This window comes from Manacus vitellinus, unplaced genomic scaffold (genome assembly GCF_001715985.3).
Source record: "Manacus vitellinus isolate BGI_N305 unplaced genomic scaffold, ASM171598v3 scaffold_5_pilon, whole genome shotgun sequence".
Lineage (NCBI taxonomy): Eukaryota > Metazoa > Chordata > Aves > Passeriformes > Pipridae > Manacus > Manacus vitellinus.
The window spans coordinates 15,366,292-15,387,585 of NW_021940682.1; the positions used below are offsets into that span (position 1 = coordinate 15,366,292).

Here is a 21,294-nt window from a genome sequence, read left to right on the forward strand (position 1 = left end):
TCAGAGCATCTCCCACAAAAGCAAAACCCAGCCAGCCCTGGCTGTGGTCCATAAGAGAGAGGCAGCAGAGGAGCGGCAAGCGCATGTTGACAGCAGATCCACACATGTGAGGACCTGGGCATTACTCAGTAGCAAGTGCTCCCTTGTCCCATACCATTCCCCAAAGGATCCCCCTCTTCAGCCATGCTCTGCCTCTGTGTGATGAAGACCTGGCACCCCTGCCAGTGCAGGCCAGCATCCCCTGGGGAGTGCCTGCCCTCTCAGATCTTTTACCAGAGCCATCCTTGCAGATTGCTCTGAGTAGGGCAACACTCTTCCTGGCAGATGCCCTGCCTGCCTTCTACCCATCCCTTGCCAGCATTTCAGAGCATGTCCTCAGATTTGGAGGGGGACTGTCAGAAAGCAGCCCCATGCAGGGCAGGCACTGCATTCCTCTGGTACCTGAAAGCAGGGAATGACCATTGGCCCAAATAGGTCCTGAGGCTGGAGTCTGATGGGGATGTAGCTGAAAGGCAGCAGACAGGACTTTGCTTGCTCCACCTCCACTCCTGCTGTCCTGCAAGGGGCCTGCTGTCTGTCCTCCCCCGCTGCTGGGGCTTGGGACTGGGGCAGGAACTTTTCCAACACAAATATTTTAACTGACCTCTCAGTCACGAGTCTCTGGCATCCACAGGACCTCAGTGGCTCAGTGCTGTGGTGGAGAAGATCCTGGTGCCCTGCTCACCTCTGGCATACCAGAGCACACAGTCAGAGCCTGCCAGAGCACACCTTCCACTGGGAGAGGCAAGCAAGTGACGGGGGGAGCACTGAGACCTAGAGGGAGCACAGGATGACATTTTAAGGTCTCTCACCTACCCAAGCATTAATGTGCTTTGGGAGAGATGGGGAATGAGGGCTTCTGCCCACGCACAAGTTGTTTGCTTTCAATGTTGCCCCTCTAAGACATCACTTAATATGACATTAATTAGTGTTTGCAAAGTGCTTTGAACATGAAAAGGGCTGTGTAAGTGCTGAATATTAGTATTAATTATTATGGCATGGAGGCTGGCCCTGTCTGAGGAGCATTCCCCATACCTAATTTCAGGCTGGTGCTGTTTCCCTGCCTCTCCTACTCTGTTGCCTCATCCACAAAAGCCAGATAGAGAAGGGCAGAAGCATGTGTACAGTACGAGGAAGGAACCCCTCGTGGAGTGGTGCAGGAGGGCTGAGCCATACACTCCCTTCACTCCAGGTAGGACACTGTGTGGGAAATGTAACCACATCTCTGCACTGCCCCCCTGTCACGAGGGAGGATGAGCGAGCACCCTCTTGACCCAGGCTCTGCAACAGGCAAGGATTGGAAACATTACAGGAAGGATGGAGAAGATGCAGGGGGATTCCTCCAGCTCATCCTACCCATGCCTGAGTGGAAGCATCCAGCACTGGTGGAGGTTTCAGACCCAGGCAAGGGGATGAGGAGGGGGGTGAGAAGGTTTTGGAGTCTCTGAGCTAGATGCGGTAGGAGGGTGGCTGCATCCTAGACGTGCACGTGGCAGGGCTGGGAGCTCCCTGATGTCCCCCAGACAGGCACCTGGCCTGCTTTGCTGCCTCTCCCCTCCTTGTGCCCTCCTTCTTGGTGAGGTTGCTCATGGGAAGGGTCCCTGGAGGAGGAGCAGAAGTGGGTCGTTGGGTTGCTCCAATTACCTTGGCAGTGAAGTGTCCTGCCAGCGGGCCCATGAAATGTACAGGGCAAGTGTTAGGTGCTACCAGGGGCCCAGAGAAGAACGGTGAACTGGGGGAGGTTGTCCTGGAGAGGTCCAGGGAGGGCCTGAGTGGGGACCCACATGTGCTGGCCAGTGGATACAGATGCTGAGCACCAGTATCAACCTGTGTGAGGTGCATTGGGTGGTGGGTAGGACCGTGGTGCTGTGATTGCACTGCAACACATCAGTGTCTGTTGGGACACCTGGAGCCACATGTGCCTTTGCCCTGCTGCCCCCCTGCTGCTGACAAATTAACTCCCCTGGTCCCACCTGCTCATTCAGCCTGTGGTCTTACTTGCCTACCATGGGTCACACCCTGGCCACACTTCAGAGAAGCTTTGTCACTCAGGTGGCTGTCCTTCTGTGTCACCCCTCTGAGTTAGTGGTCACAGAGTCTAATGGGGATTCCGGTCTGCTTCAGAAGGCCACGGAGGGTCTCATGCAAGTGAGAGCCCAGCACAGGGTGAGGGGATCTCAGCTGGTTGGTGGCATCCCTGGGGCTGATGGTGAGCAAGAGGTGAGGGGACATGCCAGGAACCTAGTCCCTTTTGTGGGGATCTCACCTCCCTGTGCTGCTGCCACCTCACCCTTTTCTGGGTCTGCACCTCCAACTGTAAGTAATCCCCCTGCTCCGGGCTCCTGCGCTGAGCATTTCTACCAGACAGCCACTTCCCAGCTACTGAGGACATTGCCAGAAATCCCATGAATGGCTGAACAAAACCTCAAAACAACGCTAGGCTCACTTTCTTTTTCCCTTTTGAGCCCTCCAGCCTGTGTGAATTCTCAGCTTGCCGGTAATCCTTGGCTTGCTGCCATAGATCCACTGTCTTCCAGTGGGAGTTGGGGCATCAACCCCTGTGGTATCTCCACCCTGAGAAGAATGGAACAAGAGGGAAGATACTGGAAGCTAAACAGGGGCTGGAGCAGATGTTTTGGAGGGCAGCAGGGAAAGACCACATGTGTGACTTGAGTTTACCCACACTTACTTCAAAAAAAGTTGTGGCAAAGCCCTCTCCTCTTGCTTTGTCCGTTCTCCTTGTATCTTGAAGGCCATCTTGAAGCAAGACTATCCACTGAATTGCCAATGAGGACAAAATTATCCACAATAGTTGATTTTCTTGCTTGGTTTTGAAGTACTCTTCTGGCACAGTGAGACAATAGATGCCCCCAATAAATCCACATAAACAAGGACCAAGTTATAAAAAAAAAAATCTTTATTTCATGTACCAGGATTTTTTTTTTTGTTATTTTCTCTTTTTAAAATTTTTTTTCTTTTTAACAGTCTGAAAAAAACCACGAGATAAAGAAAATGGAGGTTGGTTTCTTGTACTGGTTTGAGCTGGACATGAGCAACATCCCGGGGAAAAATCTTCCCCTCCAGCTCTTACCTCCTGCACACGCTCTTCCGGCGCACTCCCTCACTCTCTCTTTCCCATCTGGCCCTGGGGGCGTACTCAGCCCTGTGAATGCTCCCCAGCTCCATTCAGTGTTGGGTGGGTGAGGGTCGCTGGGGATGGAAACCCCAACACTGCCTTCCCTCTACATTGGGTTCTGGGGAACTGGCTTTAATTTATTCCACAGGGGGCATTGGAGGGGGTGGGATGTCCCCTCTGAGTCTTTTTTAAAGGATTGGAGGGCCATGGGGGGGGATGTCAGTGGTGCTGGGGGGGGTCTGAACACCCAGCCAAGGGGCTCCCATCCAGCTCTTGCCCTATGATGCTGTTTTTGGGGGTGATCCTGTCCTGCTGCTGCCCCCTGCCATAGCCCAGAGCAGGGAAGGGGAGTTAAAGTATCAGTGGGTCGGTGGGAAGCAGGGAAGATCTGGCTGCTTTAAAGCAGAAACCCCACTGGGATCTGAAGTGAGGACTGTGCAGCTCCTAAAACTGGAGCAGCAGGAATGGGGACGGAAAAAAAGTCGAAAAGTGGGTCTGAGTTGCTGAAGGGCTTGGTGGACCCATCCTGCAATCCCTTGGCTTTGTGCCTGCCCAGAGCACTGCCACTTTTGGGTAGCAGCCCTAAAGGGGGCCTGTCCTTACTCTGGGCTGGCCAGTGTCTCAGGGGGTGTCACAGGGGTGACACCGCTCTCCCCTGCTGCCACCTCCCCTCCTGCCTCTGTCAGCAGCGACTATTGTGGGGGGAGCTGGATTAAAAGCTGGCACCCCTGTGCCCTGTTCCCCCATCATGGCAGGGACAGAGGGGGCGGCAGCCAGGCCAAAGATCCCAGGGCAGAATGGTGGGGACCCAGTTTGCCTTGCTGCTGTGGGGGAGACCATGGCAGCCATGGACCATCAGGAGAGGGGTGGGGAGAACGACAAAACTCAGCAGGCATGGAAACACCCGATGGCTCCGCACCTCTCCCTGGCATGGAGGCTGGGACGTGGGGGGCTCAGGCCCGGAGCAGGGCACTCTCTGGGATGGGGACTGGGAGGCTACATGAATCAAGGCCAAGCAGTCTGCAGCTGACATTGGCTCAGGGTCGGCTGGCTTTGCCCAGGGGAGGACAGGAGCTATTTCAGGGGTCTGCTGGGTGGGCCTCACCACATCCCCACATGGCTGCAGCCCCACTGGTGGGACGTAAGGGGGATCTGGAAAGATTTGGGCAGTGCATGGCCACCCTGGGGAGCCTCTGGAGCATTCACAGGAGAGCACGTGCACACCAGGGCACAAGTGTGTGAGCATGGGCACACATGTGTGTGCGTGCTGCCCCCCCCCGCGCAGCATCCCATTGTGTCCCCCCAGCATCAACATCCTGAAGGGATGAGAGCCCTGATTCCCATCCACCAGCCCCCCCCTCTACCTGTGCCTCCCACACAGCTCCCCATTGCCTCTTTTCCTTTTTTTTTTCACAGTTTAAAGCTGAAGAAAACAAAAATGAAAAGAAAAAATACTATCTGTTCTTCTTGCAAGTAAATCCACTTATTATATTTACATTTATTTATAGCCGTTTTTTCATTAAAAAAATTGCCACTTTTTTTAAGAAACCTTTTTTGTCCTTTTTTTTTTTTTTGTCTCTGTGTATGTCTTTATTTACTGTGTCTGTTTGCTTTTTGCACTGTCACCATTGACCCCGGGGTCCCCAGGGCTGGGGAAGTGGAGACCCCCCTGGGGACACTGCGGAAGGGTGACTCAGCATCAGCTCCTGCACTCCCTAGGGGCAGGAATCACTCTAAACCCCTACAGACCTGTGGAGGACAAGCAGATTCCCCACGGATCCCAGGGGAATGGATTGGATCCCCATGGATCTTGGGGGGGCAGAGTGAGTCATGGTTGATTCTGGCATCCAGGATCCTCCATAACTGGCCCAAGGACACCGAAGTCGTCGATGGCTGAGCCCTATGCTCTGTCCCCCAAGGAGCCTGTGATGGGTTAAGGGTAAGTGGGAAACAAACGATAAAATTAAAGAATAAAACCCCCCAAAATTCAAAAAGCTGCCTCCTCCTCCTCTTCCTCCCACTTGATTTATTGTCATTTGTTATTTCTTGGTTCCCTTTTATTTTTTTAATCTGTTTTTATTAAATGTTAAAATAATGGTACATGGGAAATCATGCATTTTCTTTTAAATTTATTTCTATTTTTTAAATCTCTTTCTCTCAGTTTTAAAGTTTTTCTTTTTTTTCCTTTTTTCTTTTGCTTTTTTTTTAAGAATTTTTTTCACTGTTGTCTCTTTCCTCATGTTTCCTTTTCATTTGTCTGTTTTTTTTGTTCACTCGCTTGTTTGTCTGCTTGTTCGTTCGTTGTTTTTTTTTTATTCTTTTTTTTGTCAGTTTTTTGTTTGCTTTTGTTGTTTTTTTTTCTGGATTTTTTTTTTTTTTTTTTTTGCATTGGGAAGGTCCCCACCCCACCAAGGGGCGCTTCCACCTCCTCCTTCCCACCCACCTGCTGCCCCCTGCCCCTTTCCACCCTCCCCACCCTGCAGCCCACCCCATCTCCTCCTGCCCATTCCTGCCCCATTTTCAGCTCCTGGCGACGGCTTCATACCGGGGTGGTCCGGCGGTTGGCTGTGTTGGTGTGGATAGAGTCCTTGTTCTCTTTCTGGATACAGTTGTGAACCTGGAGGAAACTGTTATCCCTGTCAGAGTTGTAGGTGGCGGTGGGGGTGGTGCTTGCCTTCAGCGGGTCCCTGGTGAGGGTATACATCGAGATCTCTGTTGATGGGAGGGTGTTGAACCCTTTGATCCCGACGGGAGAGGCATCCCTGGAGTGTGAAGGCTCAGTGGAGCGGGAGCTGGAGCGACTGCGTCTCTGATAGCGGTACCGGTAGCTGGGGATGCGGGTGATGGCGGAGGACTGGAGGTAGTCCGTGGCACGAGCATTGGCGCGCAGCTGTTTGTGCCGGTCTATGAACATGTGGACAGCCAGCACTCCCACCATCTCGGCTATAATGAAGGACAGGGCCCCAAAATAGAAGGACCAGCCGTAGGAGTAGCTGTTCTTCTTGGAGTCACTCTTAGAGGGGTCTCCAGCGTTGGCTGATATGTATACAATGATGCCAATTATATTACTCAAACCTGCAGGGGAGAGAGAATGAGATGCCAGGAGGGTCACACAGGGCAGTGGCGGAGGCATCGGGTTGAATCCCTGCTCCTGAGAGGCAGGGATGGGAGGCGCCCCAGTCACCCATCCCCTCCCAGGGGGCAGCTTTCCTTGGGAAAGTCAGGTAAAACTCTCCTCATGTGCCTGCCGCATCCCTGGACTGCACTCCCGGCTGGTCCCTGAGAGATGTCAGATGTAGGGAAACACACCCTCCATCAGCTCCCAAGCAGTTGGAAAGCCCCTGCCTGCAGGGCACTGCTGCCTGCCTCTGCTAGACAAGCAGGGTGGGTGGCGAGGCATCCTTGGGAGGCTGCTTTCACCCTGAATAAGGCTCATCAGGGCTGGGAAATACACACACTTCTGCCTAGGCAACTGTACTCCGGCGGATACCCCAGCTAGGCAGCCCCCCATTCCCTGGAGCCCACCTCTGGGGCATTCAGCCTGTGCATCCCTTTACCTGCAGACACGAAGAAGATGCCGGCACTAAGGATGATGTTGTGTCGGGTTTTGTAGAACTCGCTGGCTGCAATGCAGAGTCCACCCATGAAAAGCAGAATCACACTCAGGATCGGGAAAATACTAGAGGCTCTAACAGCCCCTGCAGAGGAGAGAGGGAGGAGGGGAGGGGCAGAAAGAACAGCAAGTACGTTTTGTGAGTGGGGGTGAAGAGGAGAAACAGAGGGTAATGTGCGGTAGAGGAGTAATTTAAGGAGAGATGAAGGCATTGAGGGAGGGAGGGAGAGAGAAACAAAGTGTGTCAGAAAAAGAGAGTGGTCCACAGCGACTTTCCCCTGCCCCGGCCACTGCTGCTGCTGTGAAGCCAGTGGCCTGGCACGGGGAGGCAGAGGGGGCTGTGAGACTGGTGGCTGAGCTGGGAGCCCAACTGTGCTGTCTGTTCCCCTTCACACTGTCTTTTCCTCTGCTTTTGAGGGGACTGGAGGGGAAGCCCAGGCACCATTCAGCTTCTATTCCTGCGGGGTGCTGCTGCTCGAGCCTGCTCTTCAAAGAACAGCAACCCAAATGCTTCCTACGGAGCTGCTCAATCTCGAATCCTCCTGAAAGGGCATGAGCATCTCAAGGAGAGGTTTTTTTTCAGTACTGAGGAGCTCCTGGTGCTGTACACTGCTCTGCAGCTGCAGAGAGGACTGAAAAGCGAAAGTCCCAGCCCTGTGCACTGAAACGCGAGGCTTATCCTAGTGATTAAATGACTGGGATCCTTCCAGAGGGCAGTGATGGGTTTGGATGTGCCAGCTCCCACACACGCACACTCTCCATCGGTCGATACGGGAAGAGCTCAGCCAGCAGAGGGCAATGGCATAGATGCATGTATATTCTCATATGTGCATGCAAAACATACCCCAAAGCTTCTGGGGGGCCTCACTCATATTCACGCAGTGAAAGGCCAGGACTGTGTGTGCGCACACCCACGCACACATGCACACATGCACACACTGCTCATGGGCAGTTCGGGGGGAGCCAACGGTCTGCTTGTGTTGTGAATATTTGTGTTTTTTTTTTAACTAGGAAGGCCTTCTCTCCTCCCTTCACAAGAGAAAATAAGCTGTTAAAGTGTGAAATGAAGCCTTGCTTGATAAAGGAATGTATCAGACGGGCTGGTGCAATTCTGCTTGTGGAGCAAAGATCTGTAAAGGGGGATGAAAGCTAATCCTTCCTTGCCTGCAAGAATGAACCCTACTGAAGCAAACACAGGACTTTTTCCTAAGGGGTCAGTGACCATGCTTCAAAGACTCTGTTGGCTGTGGATCCTACCAGGCTCTTTGAGGGGGGCCTAGCCCACTCCCTGTGCATGGGGAATGCAGAAGGCAGGGACAAACCTCTCTTGTCTGGCTGTGTGTCAGGGAACAGGATAGCAGAAATAACTATTTTAACAGCTTCTGGAATGTAAGGTGGGATTTGACAATGGGAAGCTTAAATGGCAGGAAGCTAACATCAAGCCGACACCCACTGTTCAGAGGGTTTCTAGAGGATTGGTTGCTCAGTCCTGCAGCCTGGTCCTGACTACGTCAGTTTCATCTGTCTTAATTCTAGAATTCACCCTTGTTGAGAGAACACAAGGTTGCCGACTGACATGGGGAGCTGCGGGTGTTATATGACAGGGGAGAACAGAAGCCTTACTCAGCCCCTCAGGAGAGGGGCCAGTAAGAGAGGGGTAGAATCTCCTCCAGTCTTCCTGGGTCCAGAGCCTGTAGCCTAAAGAGAAGGGGACGGTGTTCGTATGGTCTCTTACATCATCTGTGTCTTCTAGCGAAGAAATGCAGAGATGCTTCTGCTTCCTCTCTGACAACAGGCATTTGATTTCAAAAAGCCCAAGACACTTTATGTGGATGGCTGGCAGAAGTAAAGTCTAAGCCCTTCTAGCCAGGCCATGGACACTGCCCCATAATTGTCCTTGTCCCCTGAATGAGGGAACTGCCTAGTCCGATATTGTTCCTGCCAGTGCCACCAGGCATCGCCCATGCAGAGCACCCAGGGACTTTGGTTTGGCAGAAGTTCTGGGAAGAAGCTGTTCAGTGGGGTCCTTCTCCAAGCACGTCTAAGCCAGAAGAAATCCCACTTCCCTCAGGAATGACCCAAGTAGTCCTTTATTGACTTGCCAAATCCCTCTTTGAACCTGGTTCTTTCTGAAAGAGGGCTCTACCCTGGGGACAATGTCAGGTCCTGATGCTGGGCCAGTTTTTGTCTTCAGATCTTGTTCTCTCCGAGGGAACAGACCCATCCTTCTTGAGATGTTTGGCCCCTTCCCCCAGCTCTTTTTTTCTGAAGTGCAGCTGATGCTGCAAGCACCTTCCTCGCTCCCAAACAGCTCTGCAAGGGCTGGTTTGCCCCCGGAGGCAGCCTGCACAGTCGCTGTGCCAAACTGGATCAAACGCCTGTCTTCAGCTCTGCCGTTCAGGGGCCGTGCAGCAATTAAGAGACCAGTGCTGCAGAAAGGCAGCTGAAAGAAGCAATCTCCCTGTGTTATTTACAGTTTACAGTGGATGGAGAACTGTTTGAGAAACCAAGAGGAAGCAGCATAAGATCTGCCTCTTTTCACATACAAATGAGCCTCACAGATCCTAAATTATCTCTCTCCTCCCTGCCGCAGGGCTGGGTCTCCACATCTGGCTTGGAGCACGCCCAGATGACAAGGAGCTATTCTGAAAGACTCCTGGTCTTTGGAAGCCTTTGATGCTTAACCTTGAGAGGTCAAAAACACTTATCTCAGATTTCTGAAGAAAGAAGTTCTCATGATGTCAAAAGATGCTGGGCTTGTGAAGAGAGGGCAGGATAGCAAGGTGGGAGGAGGAGTGTTCCCTGTTCAGCTGCACTAAAGGAAGAGTAAGCTCCTGCCTCTGGGGTGGGTGGAAATGCTGGTTGGGGAGGGCAACCAGGGAGGGCAATATATGATGTGGATCTGCTCTGCTAGTCAGGATGCCGCTGTGCAAAGCAATGTGAGATTCCCTCACTCATAGGCTGGACTTGGAGCTCAGGCAACATTTCCTTACAGACATGCCATATGCCTGGGATATAGCACCTCTCTCAAGGGCTCTGGGTGAGCACCAGGTCTTTTCTTCAAAGGGCTCTGACTGTCCTTATTCCTACTCCTTGCTCCCATCACTAAAATCTCTTAAACCAGCAAAGATCAGATCTGCAGCCTCTATAGGGAAGTGGTATTTGGTGAAAAGTGGAGACAGCAATAGGTGCTCCTCAGACACAACCCAGCCAATTTGTTCAGTCTGATGCCACTGGAGTATCAGATAAGAAAATATAAACTTTCTCTGCTTTAGGACACGCACACTCACACACACATTGGCCCCGCTAGCCCAGTCTGACCTTATGCCCACTCAGCAGCTTTTCAATGGATTTGAATTCAGACTTTGAATTTATATCACAATTAATTGCTGTTAATTAAAAAAAGCCACGGATCGTTACTCTGAGTTTGAAACTTGCACTGTCTCATGGGCAGGACCCAGGGAGGTGAGAGTGGAGCCATTTTTAGTGGGTGAAAAGGCTCTGGGGTCACCTCCTCTGTCCTGGTGAGCCTCACAGGTCCCGGTGTCTCCACCACCCTATCTTTAGAAAACAAAAGGCACCCGACGCTAGCACCTATGAGCCATGGCAAGAAGAGCCTGCGGACTTACGGAGGAAATATTCTGCTGTATCGGCTTCATAATCTGCATCCTCAGGGAAGTGATCGATTTGCTTACACAGACCTTTAAAATTCCCTAGGGAACAAGAAAAAAAAAGAACAAATGAGAACACCAAAGCCTGCCTTGCAGGAACAGCTGCCCTCTCCATCACCCTTTGTGCCCACCCTGCCTTCCTTCCAGGAAGCATACCCACTCGTGTGTGGATGCCCATTAAAAGCCCAGGTCCTCTCCTTGCACACTCACACATATATCTCCTTATTTACACAGGAATATGGGGTTTGCTGTCTGGATCCAGCCTGATGCCCACCTAGTCCAGCACCCCCTTGCCTGATGGAGAGAGCACCAGAAGCTCTGTGACTCCTGCTGCAGATAGGCAGGAGAGCACTGCCCACCTCTGAGGGAGGTGGGACAGGAAAAGGAGCCAGAGTCTGAGTCATACTGCAAAGTACAAGTGTCAGGGTCCCCTCCCTCAGCATTGACTGGTGTAACTGTGGGTGTTTCTGTTTCACCTGGAGTGGCCTCAGTAGATTCCAGCAGTGCTGTGTACATCAGGGTGATCTGTTTTGGGTACAAAAGTGTTTGTTTCTTTCAGCTGTGACTTTGCTGCCTTTTCACGTGGTGGGCAGCATACGTCTCTTTGTTCCAGTGTGGTGGGGGAACAAAAGTTCTTAATCTACTTTCTCCATATGTATGTGTACCTTTGCCAGGCCTCCTCTTGTTACCTGTCACAGACAAAGGCTACAAGAAGCTTGGTGCGAGTGTACATATGCAGCTCAGCAGCAAAACATCCTTTGCATTGGGGGAGCAAAATCTTCCACCAGAAGTGGGGTAAACTGGACTGGACACACTCATTTCCATCAGGCTGGTGTATGTACAGGGCCTTCTGCTAGCTTTAGTCATGGGGCACCCTTTTTCACACACTCCACGGCCAATAAAGCCATTCCAGCAGGAAGCCAGTGACATCTTCCAAGTCTTTTGCTATCTGGGATGTCTACCAGATTCTTACTTTCATATTCGTGTCTCCTCTTGACATCAGGTATACCACTCCAGAGAGGTACTCCTCAAGCCACATCGTAATTTTCATCATGACCACTGCTTGGTTAGTGTCTCAAACGATCAGGTTGTCCATGCATGTACGGGAGTGACCACATGAAAGGCAATTTCAGTATACTTCCTGGGGTTCCCCCAAACTTTTTCTTCTACCTTCTATTCCATTTCCCTCTAGACACTTGCGCTGACTGGCCATTAACACAGAACTGATAGACACATTCTGTTCAGAAAGGAGAAATATGGTGTCTGCATGATGTGCAGATCCCATGGGCCTCCTCACCAGAGGTCAACTACCAAAGTAGCTCAGGCTGATTGATCCCTCAGCAGAAGCATTTGGAGCCTGAGTCTGGAGAATGGCAAATGCTGTGGCAACCTGGGAAAGCCTCCTGCTGCCCTGATCCTGAGCCCAACTGCTGAACCAGCTGGGTGTGTGCAGGGTGAGGGGAGAGTGAAGCCACCACATTTGTGATTGTTGCCTCTGGGAAGGGTTGCTGGTGAGCAACCCAGAGCTCTTCCACGCCAACCCTACCCAGGCTGAGACCTTCCCGCACTATGTCAGGTCCCCAGATCATACCTTGGAAGTTTTATTCCAGATGAATTTGGATGGTCTTTCAGCTATTTGTGAATGGCTGGAAGAAGGACCAAGCTCAAAGGATTTTCCCCGAGTTTCTTTTTGAGGCCAAGCCTGGCTGGATCAATGTTTGGGATGCTTTGGGAAGCAGTGCTGAGCAAATAGTTGTAGCAGGCAGATAGGCGGGTTCCTCTAGGTCTGCCTTCAGGTTTGATTTTTTCTGCTTGCAGTTGGCTTGTGTCTGATGCCTCCAAGGTACCTATCACCTTTAACTACTAATTCAAAGAGCTTCTGTGAAGAGGCTAGAGACAGCAGAGAGGAGTGTGTGTGTGCATTAAGAGGTAAGCAGTAGGAGAAGAAAGTAGGAACAGCGCCTCTCTGTGTACCTCTGACGTGCTATTCCAACATTGAATCTGTGAGTTATGAAATAAGGCTATTAATCACTCATCCTCAATCCAGTTATCTCATTCAAGAAGTGTCTGCTTCTCAACCATGGCTCTTCTGGAAGGAAAGTTTCATAGCCAAGCAGATTCCCTTGGCACACTCCCACCCTGCTACTTGCCCACTAAAATACCTGTGAGGCAGGCAGATACAGCATGAAGGGGGTCCTTTCCCTAGCTTGCCCCTGACTGCCTGGGGTCATCTGCCTGTGGCAGATGAGCAGTTCGTCATTCTAGTCCTTTGGCTGTGGTCACTGCTGTACAGTGCAGGTGAACACTAGCACTCTTTGGGGCATTGGGGAGGTCTCCAGCCTCAGATTTCAGCTCCTTGCCCAAACATTGAGTTCCTCCTGCCCATACATGCTGGGAGAGCAGGCAGAGCCTGCATGCATCTCCCAGGTGATGCTCCCAGCACACAGCTGGAGCTTCTTGATTGGAATTAGCCAGGGAGGGAAGAGGCAGTGAATCTGGAAACCCCCTCACTGTGTGCCATCCTTTCCCTGCTTCCTTTTTTCTCCCTCTTCCCTGCTCTGTTTCATGCTGAATTTGAGCCTGATTAATTCCTATGTAAAGAATCAAGCTGCTTGGAGAAGATGCTGCATCTTGTGCAGGTTGTCTTTTATATGGACTTGCGTGGGATAATTAGTTAGAGGCTCAGCTGCCTAGGCAGAGTGAGGGGACATGCAGACTCCTCAAAAATCTGCTCCCGGGGCTGAGTGTCTCAAAGGCTTTGCTGACCTGGCTCAGCAAGGTGCTTGGCCACTGGGGTGTTCAGCCTTGGCTTGTTTAAAATGCTATGACATTGTGGAGCTGCCCTTCTCCACAGGCTGATATGCTGTGCCAGGTTGATCCCTCTCCCTGGCTCAACCCTGCTGGGGTTCATGAAGGCAGTGTTGGTCCCACTTTAGCCCCTGCTTTGTCTGTGCTCAGCACAGAGCGCCGTGGCTCTGGATGCTATTTGCCTGTGTTACCACACCCTCTCCTCCAATGCCTCCTAGCTCCTCTGGGCGATGGATGGGGAACGGATGCAGAATTTAGGTCATTAATGCGCTAACTGGGAATATAAGAGAACAAGATTCAGTTTTTGCTCTGCCACAGGCATGCTGTTAAAACCACTTCTCTCTGCCTCAGAGTCCCACCCTGTAAAATGGGGGTGACAGCACTCCTCTGCCTTGTGCTGTACGGGGACGCGTTAAAGAGGGCATGGTGTGGGTGCGCTGGTGCCGGCGGCTGTGCGAGTGCACAGGGTAGGTGAGTGACGGATGGCAGCGGTTCAGAAACCCGCTCTGTGTGGGGAAGGCCTCCATGTCACTTCTTGCGCCAAGGTCACTCGGCAATTCTCTGACGGACATCTGTGGCCTGCTGAGATGGTGCAGCAGCCTCCCTGGCACCTGTGCTGGTAGAAGCAGGGAGGGGAGATGGAGCAGCTCAGCAGTGCTGCTGAGGTCTGACACAACAGCCTTTTGCTGTGCTGCACGTGTGGTTTGTGGAGGGAGGGTAAGAGCTGTATGCCACCCTACAGTCATTACTCCTGAACGCCTAAGCAAGAGCAAATCATTATTTGGGAGGGCATGTAGGGCTCTGAGAGCCCCCCAAGGGAGTAAGAGCAACATCTCCTCTGTACTTTGCCCTCCCCATTCTTCCCGACTCAAGCTATTTCATGCTGTGAACCTTGAAACAGGCATGTGTTGAGCTCTCTAGCTTCTCCCGTGCTCCTCTCTGAGAAACTTAAGCCACATGCTTCCACCTCCTCCCTGTAGCTCTCCCACTGCTGTTCAGGCTCTTCCCTCATCCTTTCTCATGCTCACCCACAAGATCTTCCTCCTGTTTCTCAGTCTCTCTCATTCATCACTGCCACTTCCCTCTCCTTCATGTATCAGTGTGGACAAACTCCGAACAGGGTTGTCCACACCGTGGTTTGGGGTGTGCAGGCTGCAAAGGAGGTGGGGAGGAGTACTGTCTTGTTTCAGGACAGAAAGGATGCCCAGGTCCATGGAAAATCCCCTGTAAGCAATCCCCATATCCCCTGGAGATTACTGGGAGTCTTTAGACAAGATCACCACCGTTTGCTTGTTGCCTTCCCAAACTTGGAAAACACTGTCTGGATGAGCTAGGATTGGTGCAACAGGCACCTCCCCAGTGCCTGGGCTAGGACAGGTCATTAAGAGCAGAGACAACCTACCATACCGTCAAGATGGACTGAATGTCTAAGATGCGCCTTCATCCTTTAGAGAGACCTCTTCCAGTGTGGCCAGGTCATTATTTGGGTACATGCTGCCTATCCAGGACAGCTGGCAGCCGTCAATTCTGCTGCAGCGAGACTCAGACCAAGTTACCCCCGATGAGAAGCTGGCTCAGTATTGTTGGTGATGTGGTTTATTTTTGTGCCACTTTGTGCAGCCCTGTCTCTTTCAGAAGTCTCGCTTGCCTGCAGAGTGCAATCCATTGCAAAATAGTAAGTTCCAAAGAATGAAAAGCTACTCCCTTCCTGCAGGGTAGGAACACTTTTAAATGGTCAGGACCATACATCTGAAAACTGGGAGCCAGAGGCAGAGGCAAAGACATCCAAAAGGAGAGAAGCAGACAAAGAGGGATAAGAACAGAAAGACCTGTTTTCCCAGAATGATTTGTGATATTTCCATTTATGGAGAAAAGCAATCCACTGAAAGCTTTTCTTCAGTATCACTCTCTAATTTAGCAGAGGTTTTGGCATGATAGCTTCTAGAGAAATAAATAAAGGGGACTGGATATAGCTGTTGCCTCTAAAAGCTGAGAAAGATGGCTTGGTGTTGGCCAAAGATTCAGTATCTGTTTCCATCACACACTCCCTTTATCATTTTAGGCAAGCCACTTAACCCCCCTCTTCTTTCACTTGAAATGGGAATAATGGTGTTTCCCTGCCTCAGGAAAATAGCCTGAGGATACTTATATTAAACATATGAAAGTGAACAGACACTGGATCATTTGGGCCAGATAATTGTCCCCACTGTCTAGGTCAAATGTAACATGCTGATTTTTGATGTAACATGCTGATTTTTGATGCGACCTTCTCCCTACATGAAGGCTGTGCACAAGTTCTTAGAAGTTCCCACTTGTGATTCCTGCCTTAGGAGTAAACTTTGTTGCAGATTGAACTATATTTGATATCTACCCATGAAAGATATACGAGAAATGGCAGGTAGTCAGCCACAAGCACAAACATTTCTTTCTGCTCCATGACTCTCTTTCTGAGCAGAGTCCATTTGGTGTCAGGTGGTGAAGTGGGGCTCAGAGCCAGCCTCTGGGCTACAAAGACAAATTCCACAGCTATGTAGCATGCTGGCATGTCTTTCTTACATGCATTGGCAAAAGGCTTCCAAACCAAGAGAGGAGGTCTGGCATGCCTGTCAAAAACTGACATTGGTGACACTGAGTTGTTAATGCCCAACTTGACATGACTGTAAGAGGAAGGAATGAGGTTTCATGAAATGCAGAAGAAAGCACAGGAAAAGCCCTTTGAAGGCGCTTTGATTGCTCTCCTCCCTCCCAAGAAAGAAACACTCGAGAGCACTCATCATTTTGGGGGATTTGGAGCTGATGAAAAGCACAGTGGCAGGGAGCACAGACAGTGCTCGCAGGCATCTGCCTTTACCCACCTGTGCTGACGTGCCCAAAAGAAGGACTGGTCCTTCAAAAGAGCTCATTATCCCTCTTGGGGAATTTCTCTATAGATAGCACCTTACAAAAATGAGGCCATCTCTTCACATGCCTCAGAACACAGGTTACAGTGTGTAGGGTTAAAACAGCAAATGTAGCCACTGTGCACAAGACATGGTCATTCTGGGGCTTGAGCTGGTTCTGCTCTTACAGCTCTGACCCTGCACAGCAGCAGGAGATGCTGTGCTAGTGGCAGTACTTTTTGACCCAGGTGGATAATTTTCAGACCGAAGAGTCTGAAGTCCTCATTAGGGACATGTCCACTACAAGGTGAAGCTCAGTGGGGCAGCAAATGGGGTCTGTGGAGGTGAGCCTGGGACAATAGCAGAGATCCCATGGGAACAATGAACCATCAGAAATCTTGCCACCTTCCCATCTAAATGCAACATACCTGCTTTGATGTGGTCTTCTTCAATGCAAACGTGCAGCAGTGCATATGTTAAAAAAGCCAAACAAAACCCTAGCAACATAACCAGTGTGTTGCATATATAATTCTCTCCCTGGGGAGAGGATAAAAGAACAAACCACATGTGACTGATATCAAGCCCCATCACTTAATATGCCACTGGAAATCATTCAGATATTGTGCTGAAGAAGCCTGTAAAAGAACTGGTGCAAAATAGAAATTGATCTTATAGTTATGAAAGAATATCTGCCCTGCCTACAAGGTAGAACCATTATACCAGCTCTCCTCACATTATTATTAATAATCATGTTTATTACAGCTGTTGCCAAGGATCAGATTATAAAAAGAGTTGCAGTAAAAATGGTACAAACAGTGCCTTACAGACCACTGCTGCCTTGATGAGCATGAAGGAAGAGGTTTATCACAATGCAATAGCAGTGACCAAAGCTACAGCAACAAGATGGCCTGAACATACCAGTTCTGGAGAGATTAATTTGGTCAGGAGGTGGTTGATACAAAGAAAAAGAAATGCAGACATAGATGGGAGAAATAAGTGGGAGAAGCCAGTATGGGGTAGCACTGAGGAGGAGATGAGATAGAAAAAGAGTGGTATAGAAAATAGCCAGTGAGCATCAGGGAGATTAATTCCATCCAAGCTAACACCAGGCTCTTGTTCTGCCTTTTTCAGCTCTTCTCACTTACTCCTTGCAGCCATCCCTGACAATCACCCTGCAAAGGAGAGGGGCTGATGACAGAAGAATCATGGAATCCTTAAAGTTGGAAAAGACCTCCAAGATTATTGAGTCCAGCCTTTGATCCATCATCACAATGCCAACTAAACCATAGCTCTAAGTGCCATACCCAGTCTTTTCTTGAACACTTTCTGGGTTGGTGACTTCACCACTTCCCTGGGCAGCCCGTTCCGATGCTTAACCACCTTTTCAGCGCAAAGGCAACACACGTGCTGCTGTAGGTGCTCAGGTCCCTCCTGTGGAGCCCCAGCAGTGTGGGAGTGCAGAAGAGCCCCATCACATCCTGGCATTGCCTGCATGGTCCCCTGCAGCACTCTGCTGCGGCAGCCAACGGGGCCCACGCTGCGTTACGGCCGGACTCTGTGCTGCTGTCAGCCTTGATCCACTTTGCATTTTTCCTTGGAGGCGGCAGCCTCCTCTCCTTCCCACCCCGCTCGATACTTCTGCTGCGTGCTGCTAAGTAGCTGATAGACTCTGCCTCAGAGCTGGCTATAGCTGTTCCATGGACGTGGGTGGAGATGCAGTGGTAGCAAAACCTTTTATTAAGATTATATGAAGATTTCCATTTATAAACACCCTTTTTTTACAGGGTTGTAATTTTCAAAAATATCCTTGCTATGGCTTGAAATTTCCCATGCTTTGTCACAGGCAGAGAGTGAGATTGTCTGGGAAAATTGGGCAAAGGCTCTTGAATGCATTTTGGTGCAAACACAAATCCAGCACATTTGAGTTTTACAAGCTGAAATATTGCGGGTGGCTGGATTTCAGAGACTGCTAGACATCTGTCCAAGTCACAAATGAAAAACCTCAACATAGCAATAATAAAAATCATTCAAAAAATCCTTTTTTTGCAGGCATCCAGTATACTGACGTCTCCCACGGTAAACAATTGGCTCTGTTTTCTAGACTTTGCCAGAATCAAACCTGAGCTGAATTTCTTCTGAAAATAGTACTAAACACAAAAATGTATTAAGCTTATCTAAATAATCTAAAGCTGTGGATAACTGTGCTCCTCTTAATGTTCTATTTCTCTCATTTCCCATCAGTGTTAGCATTCTGGAATTGAAAACAGTTTTATAAATGCACGTGTACCAACTGCATGTTACAATTTAATTTATTTGTCAGTGAAATAATTTGGTTTTTGTAAATGATATTATCCTTTGTGATTCAGTGAATGAGTAAAGCATTGACAACATCTCTGATTCCTCAGCAGAGAGGTCAGAAACTATTTCTACAGTTGTTAGAGTGACTAGTGTCACTCTAGGTGGGAAAAACATATGAACTTTCTGGCATACAACCTCTGTTGCAGAGTTTTCAAGGTATATTTGCTGAGTTAGTAAAAGCTACTGCCTTTGCCTTGCAAGAAGAGACAGAACTAGATTTTAAATGAGCTGGAAACCAGAAAAAGAATTGAGAAAAGGGCTTGTAAATAGTTGTGCTCAGATGTTGTAGCATGATGTTGGCTTTCAAACTCCAAGAACACAGCTTAAGTGCTGAAGCTGCTGTGGTGGATGTTGGAGAAATGAAGGCAGAAGTTGATAAGGACATGGAGAAAAGTCCAGGCAAAACAGAAAGGGCAAGCAGAAGAAATCAAGATATTACCGTGGATTAAAAAAAAAAAAATCTGTCAATTTGTAGCAAGAACATTTATGTGTGTGTGTGTAACGAGTCAAATGTGACACTACAACTGTGAGCCGAGTGACAGGGAGGGTGATGCAATTATCTGCAGTGAGAGAGAAGTGATGTGCATAAGGTGTGGGAGGAGAGGAGATGCTCCATATCTATCACAGGCAATACCAATCCACAGCTGCCCATCCAGATGTTAGAGGAAGGGAGACACCAATGTAAGCCTGGAGGGAAGGGGGTGGATGGGATGGAGGGAGTATTTAAGAGCTGTTGCATCTCTTTTCATTTTTTTTTTTTCCCTATCACAGCAACAATATTGTAACTAGGACAGGTTTTGCATATAGGGTTACAGCATCAAACTCTCAGAAATCAGAGCATGTAAACAACATCCTAGCTGGATGAGGACCTAAGGACTGAACCATCTCAAACTTGGACTCAAAGACCTAAAGCTCAGACGGATTAATGTCTCCTCAGAAGTATACAGAGGAAAACCACGGGTTAGAATATTTGTGACTTAGTCCATCCTATTGGGTTGCATTTTTCTGCTCTGTGTTGCTTATCTATGAGTGTGCATCAGAGGACAGAGTCAGGCTCACCTTGTACAGTAGGTCATGTTTTGGGTCAGTGACAAGACTGTAACTATAGCGGTCATTGGAATTAACTGTGCACAGGCACAGATTTAACTGGCAAGAAAAGAGGATGAAATAGCCCTCCTTACATGGTGAAAAGTGTCCTGTGCAGTCTGGGACAGAGCCACAAACGGTGCATGCCTTGGTTCAGATACAAGCTGACCCTCTAGCTCAGTGGGAACTTGGGCTTGGCAATTCCCAAACTCCAGATCTTGAATCTTGTAATTGTAATGCTGTGTTCACAAGGTTTTTTGAATGCAATTTCCTTAGTCACTTTTAAATTATGAAGGAGGAGAAAAGGCACTTCAAATCTTTCATCTCCAACTCCACAGTGCATTTGTCTCTGACATATCCAACTGGATCTATATGGAGACGCTGTCCTTGGTTAAACTGGTGTAAATCTAGTGTGACTCTGAGCTGCTCCTTCAGCAGTTATGGCCACAAACAAGAGAGAAATTAGGCTTGCAGCTGTTAATTAGCTCATGAAGTATGTGGTGTGCTTTAGGGTCCTTCAGGATGCAAAGCACTATGTAGCAGTTTTTATTAGTTATTAATAATAAAAATACCCGAGAACCCCAGGGAAATAATGAAATAATCCAAAGAATGGAACAAGTCAATGACAGAGACAGCTTTCAATACATCCTCTCTCTTCTGTGCCACTTAAGCTCTCCTCCCCCTTCTCCTCCAAGGCTCAGACACATGCAGGAAGGGAGAGCCCCCCATCACACGTGTTTAGCAAGTTGGCAGTCTCAGCAAGTCTCCTGTATTCTCCCACACGATATCGTCAGCCTGCAGTAGGAATTGTGAAATCTGTAACAAAATTGACATCCAGCAGTAGAAATTTTGGGGAATAGCAGGGTGTGGGATATCCTCAGCTCTCATGGAAAATTGCAACCCTGCCCCCACTGGTCCCAAGCACCTTTCATTTTATTGCCCTCCCTTCCTCTGGGAAAAGGACTGGGGAGGTGGGCACTGCTTGCTCTCTTTCAAGATCTCTAGGTGAGAGCTGGGGGTCCTTCTGCTGTTGCCTGAGTTGGAGTGAGTGGCTCCACTGGGGATTCACAACCTGTTTTGGCTATTCCAGCCCAGGAGATGGGCATTGGAGTCTATTTTAGGTGAGGAAATAGAACAAGGGAAGGGCTGGGTTTTCTCTAGCACTTTTTTACCCCAGGGAACCCAAAGCCCTTCATGCAACACTGAGAAAGATTCCCCAGCGAGGTGACTCCACAGATGAGTGTGGCAGCCATTACATGCTCACTGAGCTCTCACTCGCCCGCCCTCGGAGAACAGAGGCGGCTTTGCCCAGGCAGGGAATATTGGTTATCCCTTACTCTGTTCAGAGAATGCTCTGGGATTTTTGCTATCCCTTCAGGCAGCCCACCAGAGATGGCCGGGGGGAAATGGGGGTAGGATTTCCTTGGCAGAAAGCCCTGCTGACTGCAGCGCTTCAGGTTGAGCTGCAACGTGCAGGGCCATGCACTCACAGAGCTTCTCTGCACTGTGTCCTTTGTGCCCTGAAACGCACCACTTACAAATCAGAAAATTAAAGCCACAAGGAAGAGGTCAGGCCTTTCCAATTTTGCAATATCCTCTGGCAGCCACTTTATCTTGCCCTGCAGCACTGGTGGTTCGTGAGAAGCTCAATCCAGAGCAGATTCCTCACTGTGCTCTGGGGAACACCCTGGGATGAGGGGAATG

At 49.6% G+C, this 21,294-nt stretch overlaps 1 protein-coding gene across 2 annotated transcripts in view; it reads right to left on the reverse strand.

Moving 5' to 3' along the window:
• Positions 1-5,667: 5,667 nt before the first annotated feature.
• Positions 5,668-21,294, reverse strand: part of CACNG2 (calcium voltage-gated channel auxiliary subunit gamma 2) — a 52,160-nt gene continuing 36,533 nt past the window's right edge. For both annotated transcript variants that reach the window (XM_008931574.2, XM_008931573.3), the window contains 3 exons: positions 10,418-10,501; positions 6,733-6,873; positions 5,668-6,250 (listed from right to left, as the gene is read on the reverse strand). In XM_008931574.2, coding sequence (XP_008929822.1) covers positions 5,715-6,250; positions 6,733-6,873; positions 10,418-10,501 — 761 coding nt within the window. In that variant the 3' untranslated portion in view covers positions 5,668-5,714. The remainder of the gene's footprint in view (positions 6,251-6,732; positions 6,874-10,417; positions 10,502-21,294) is intronic.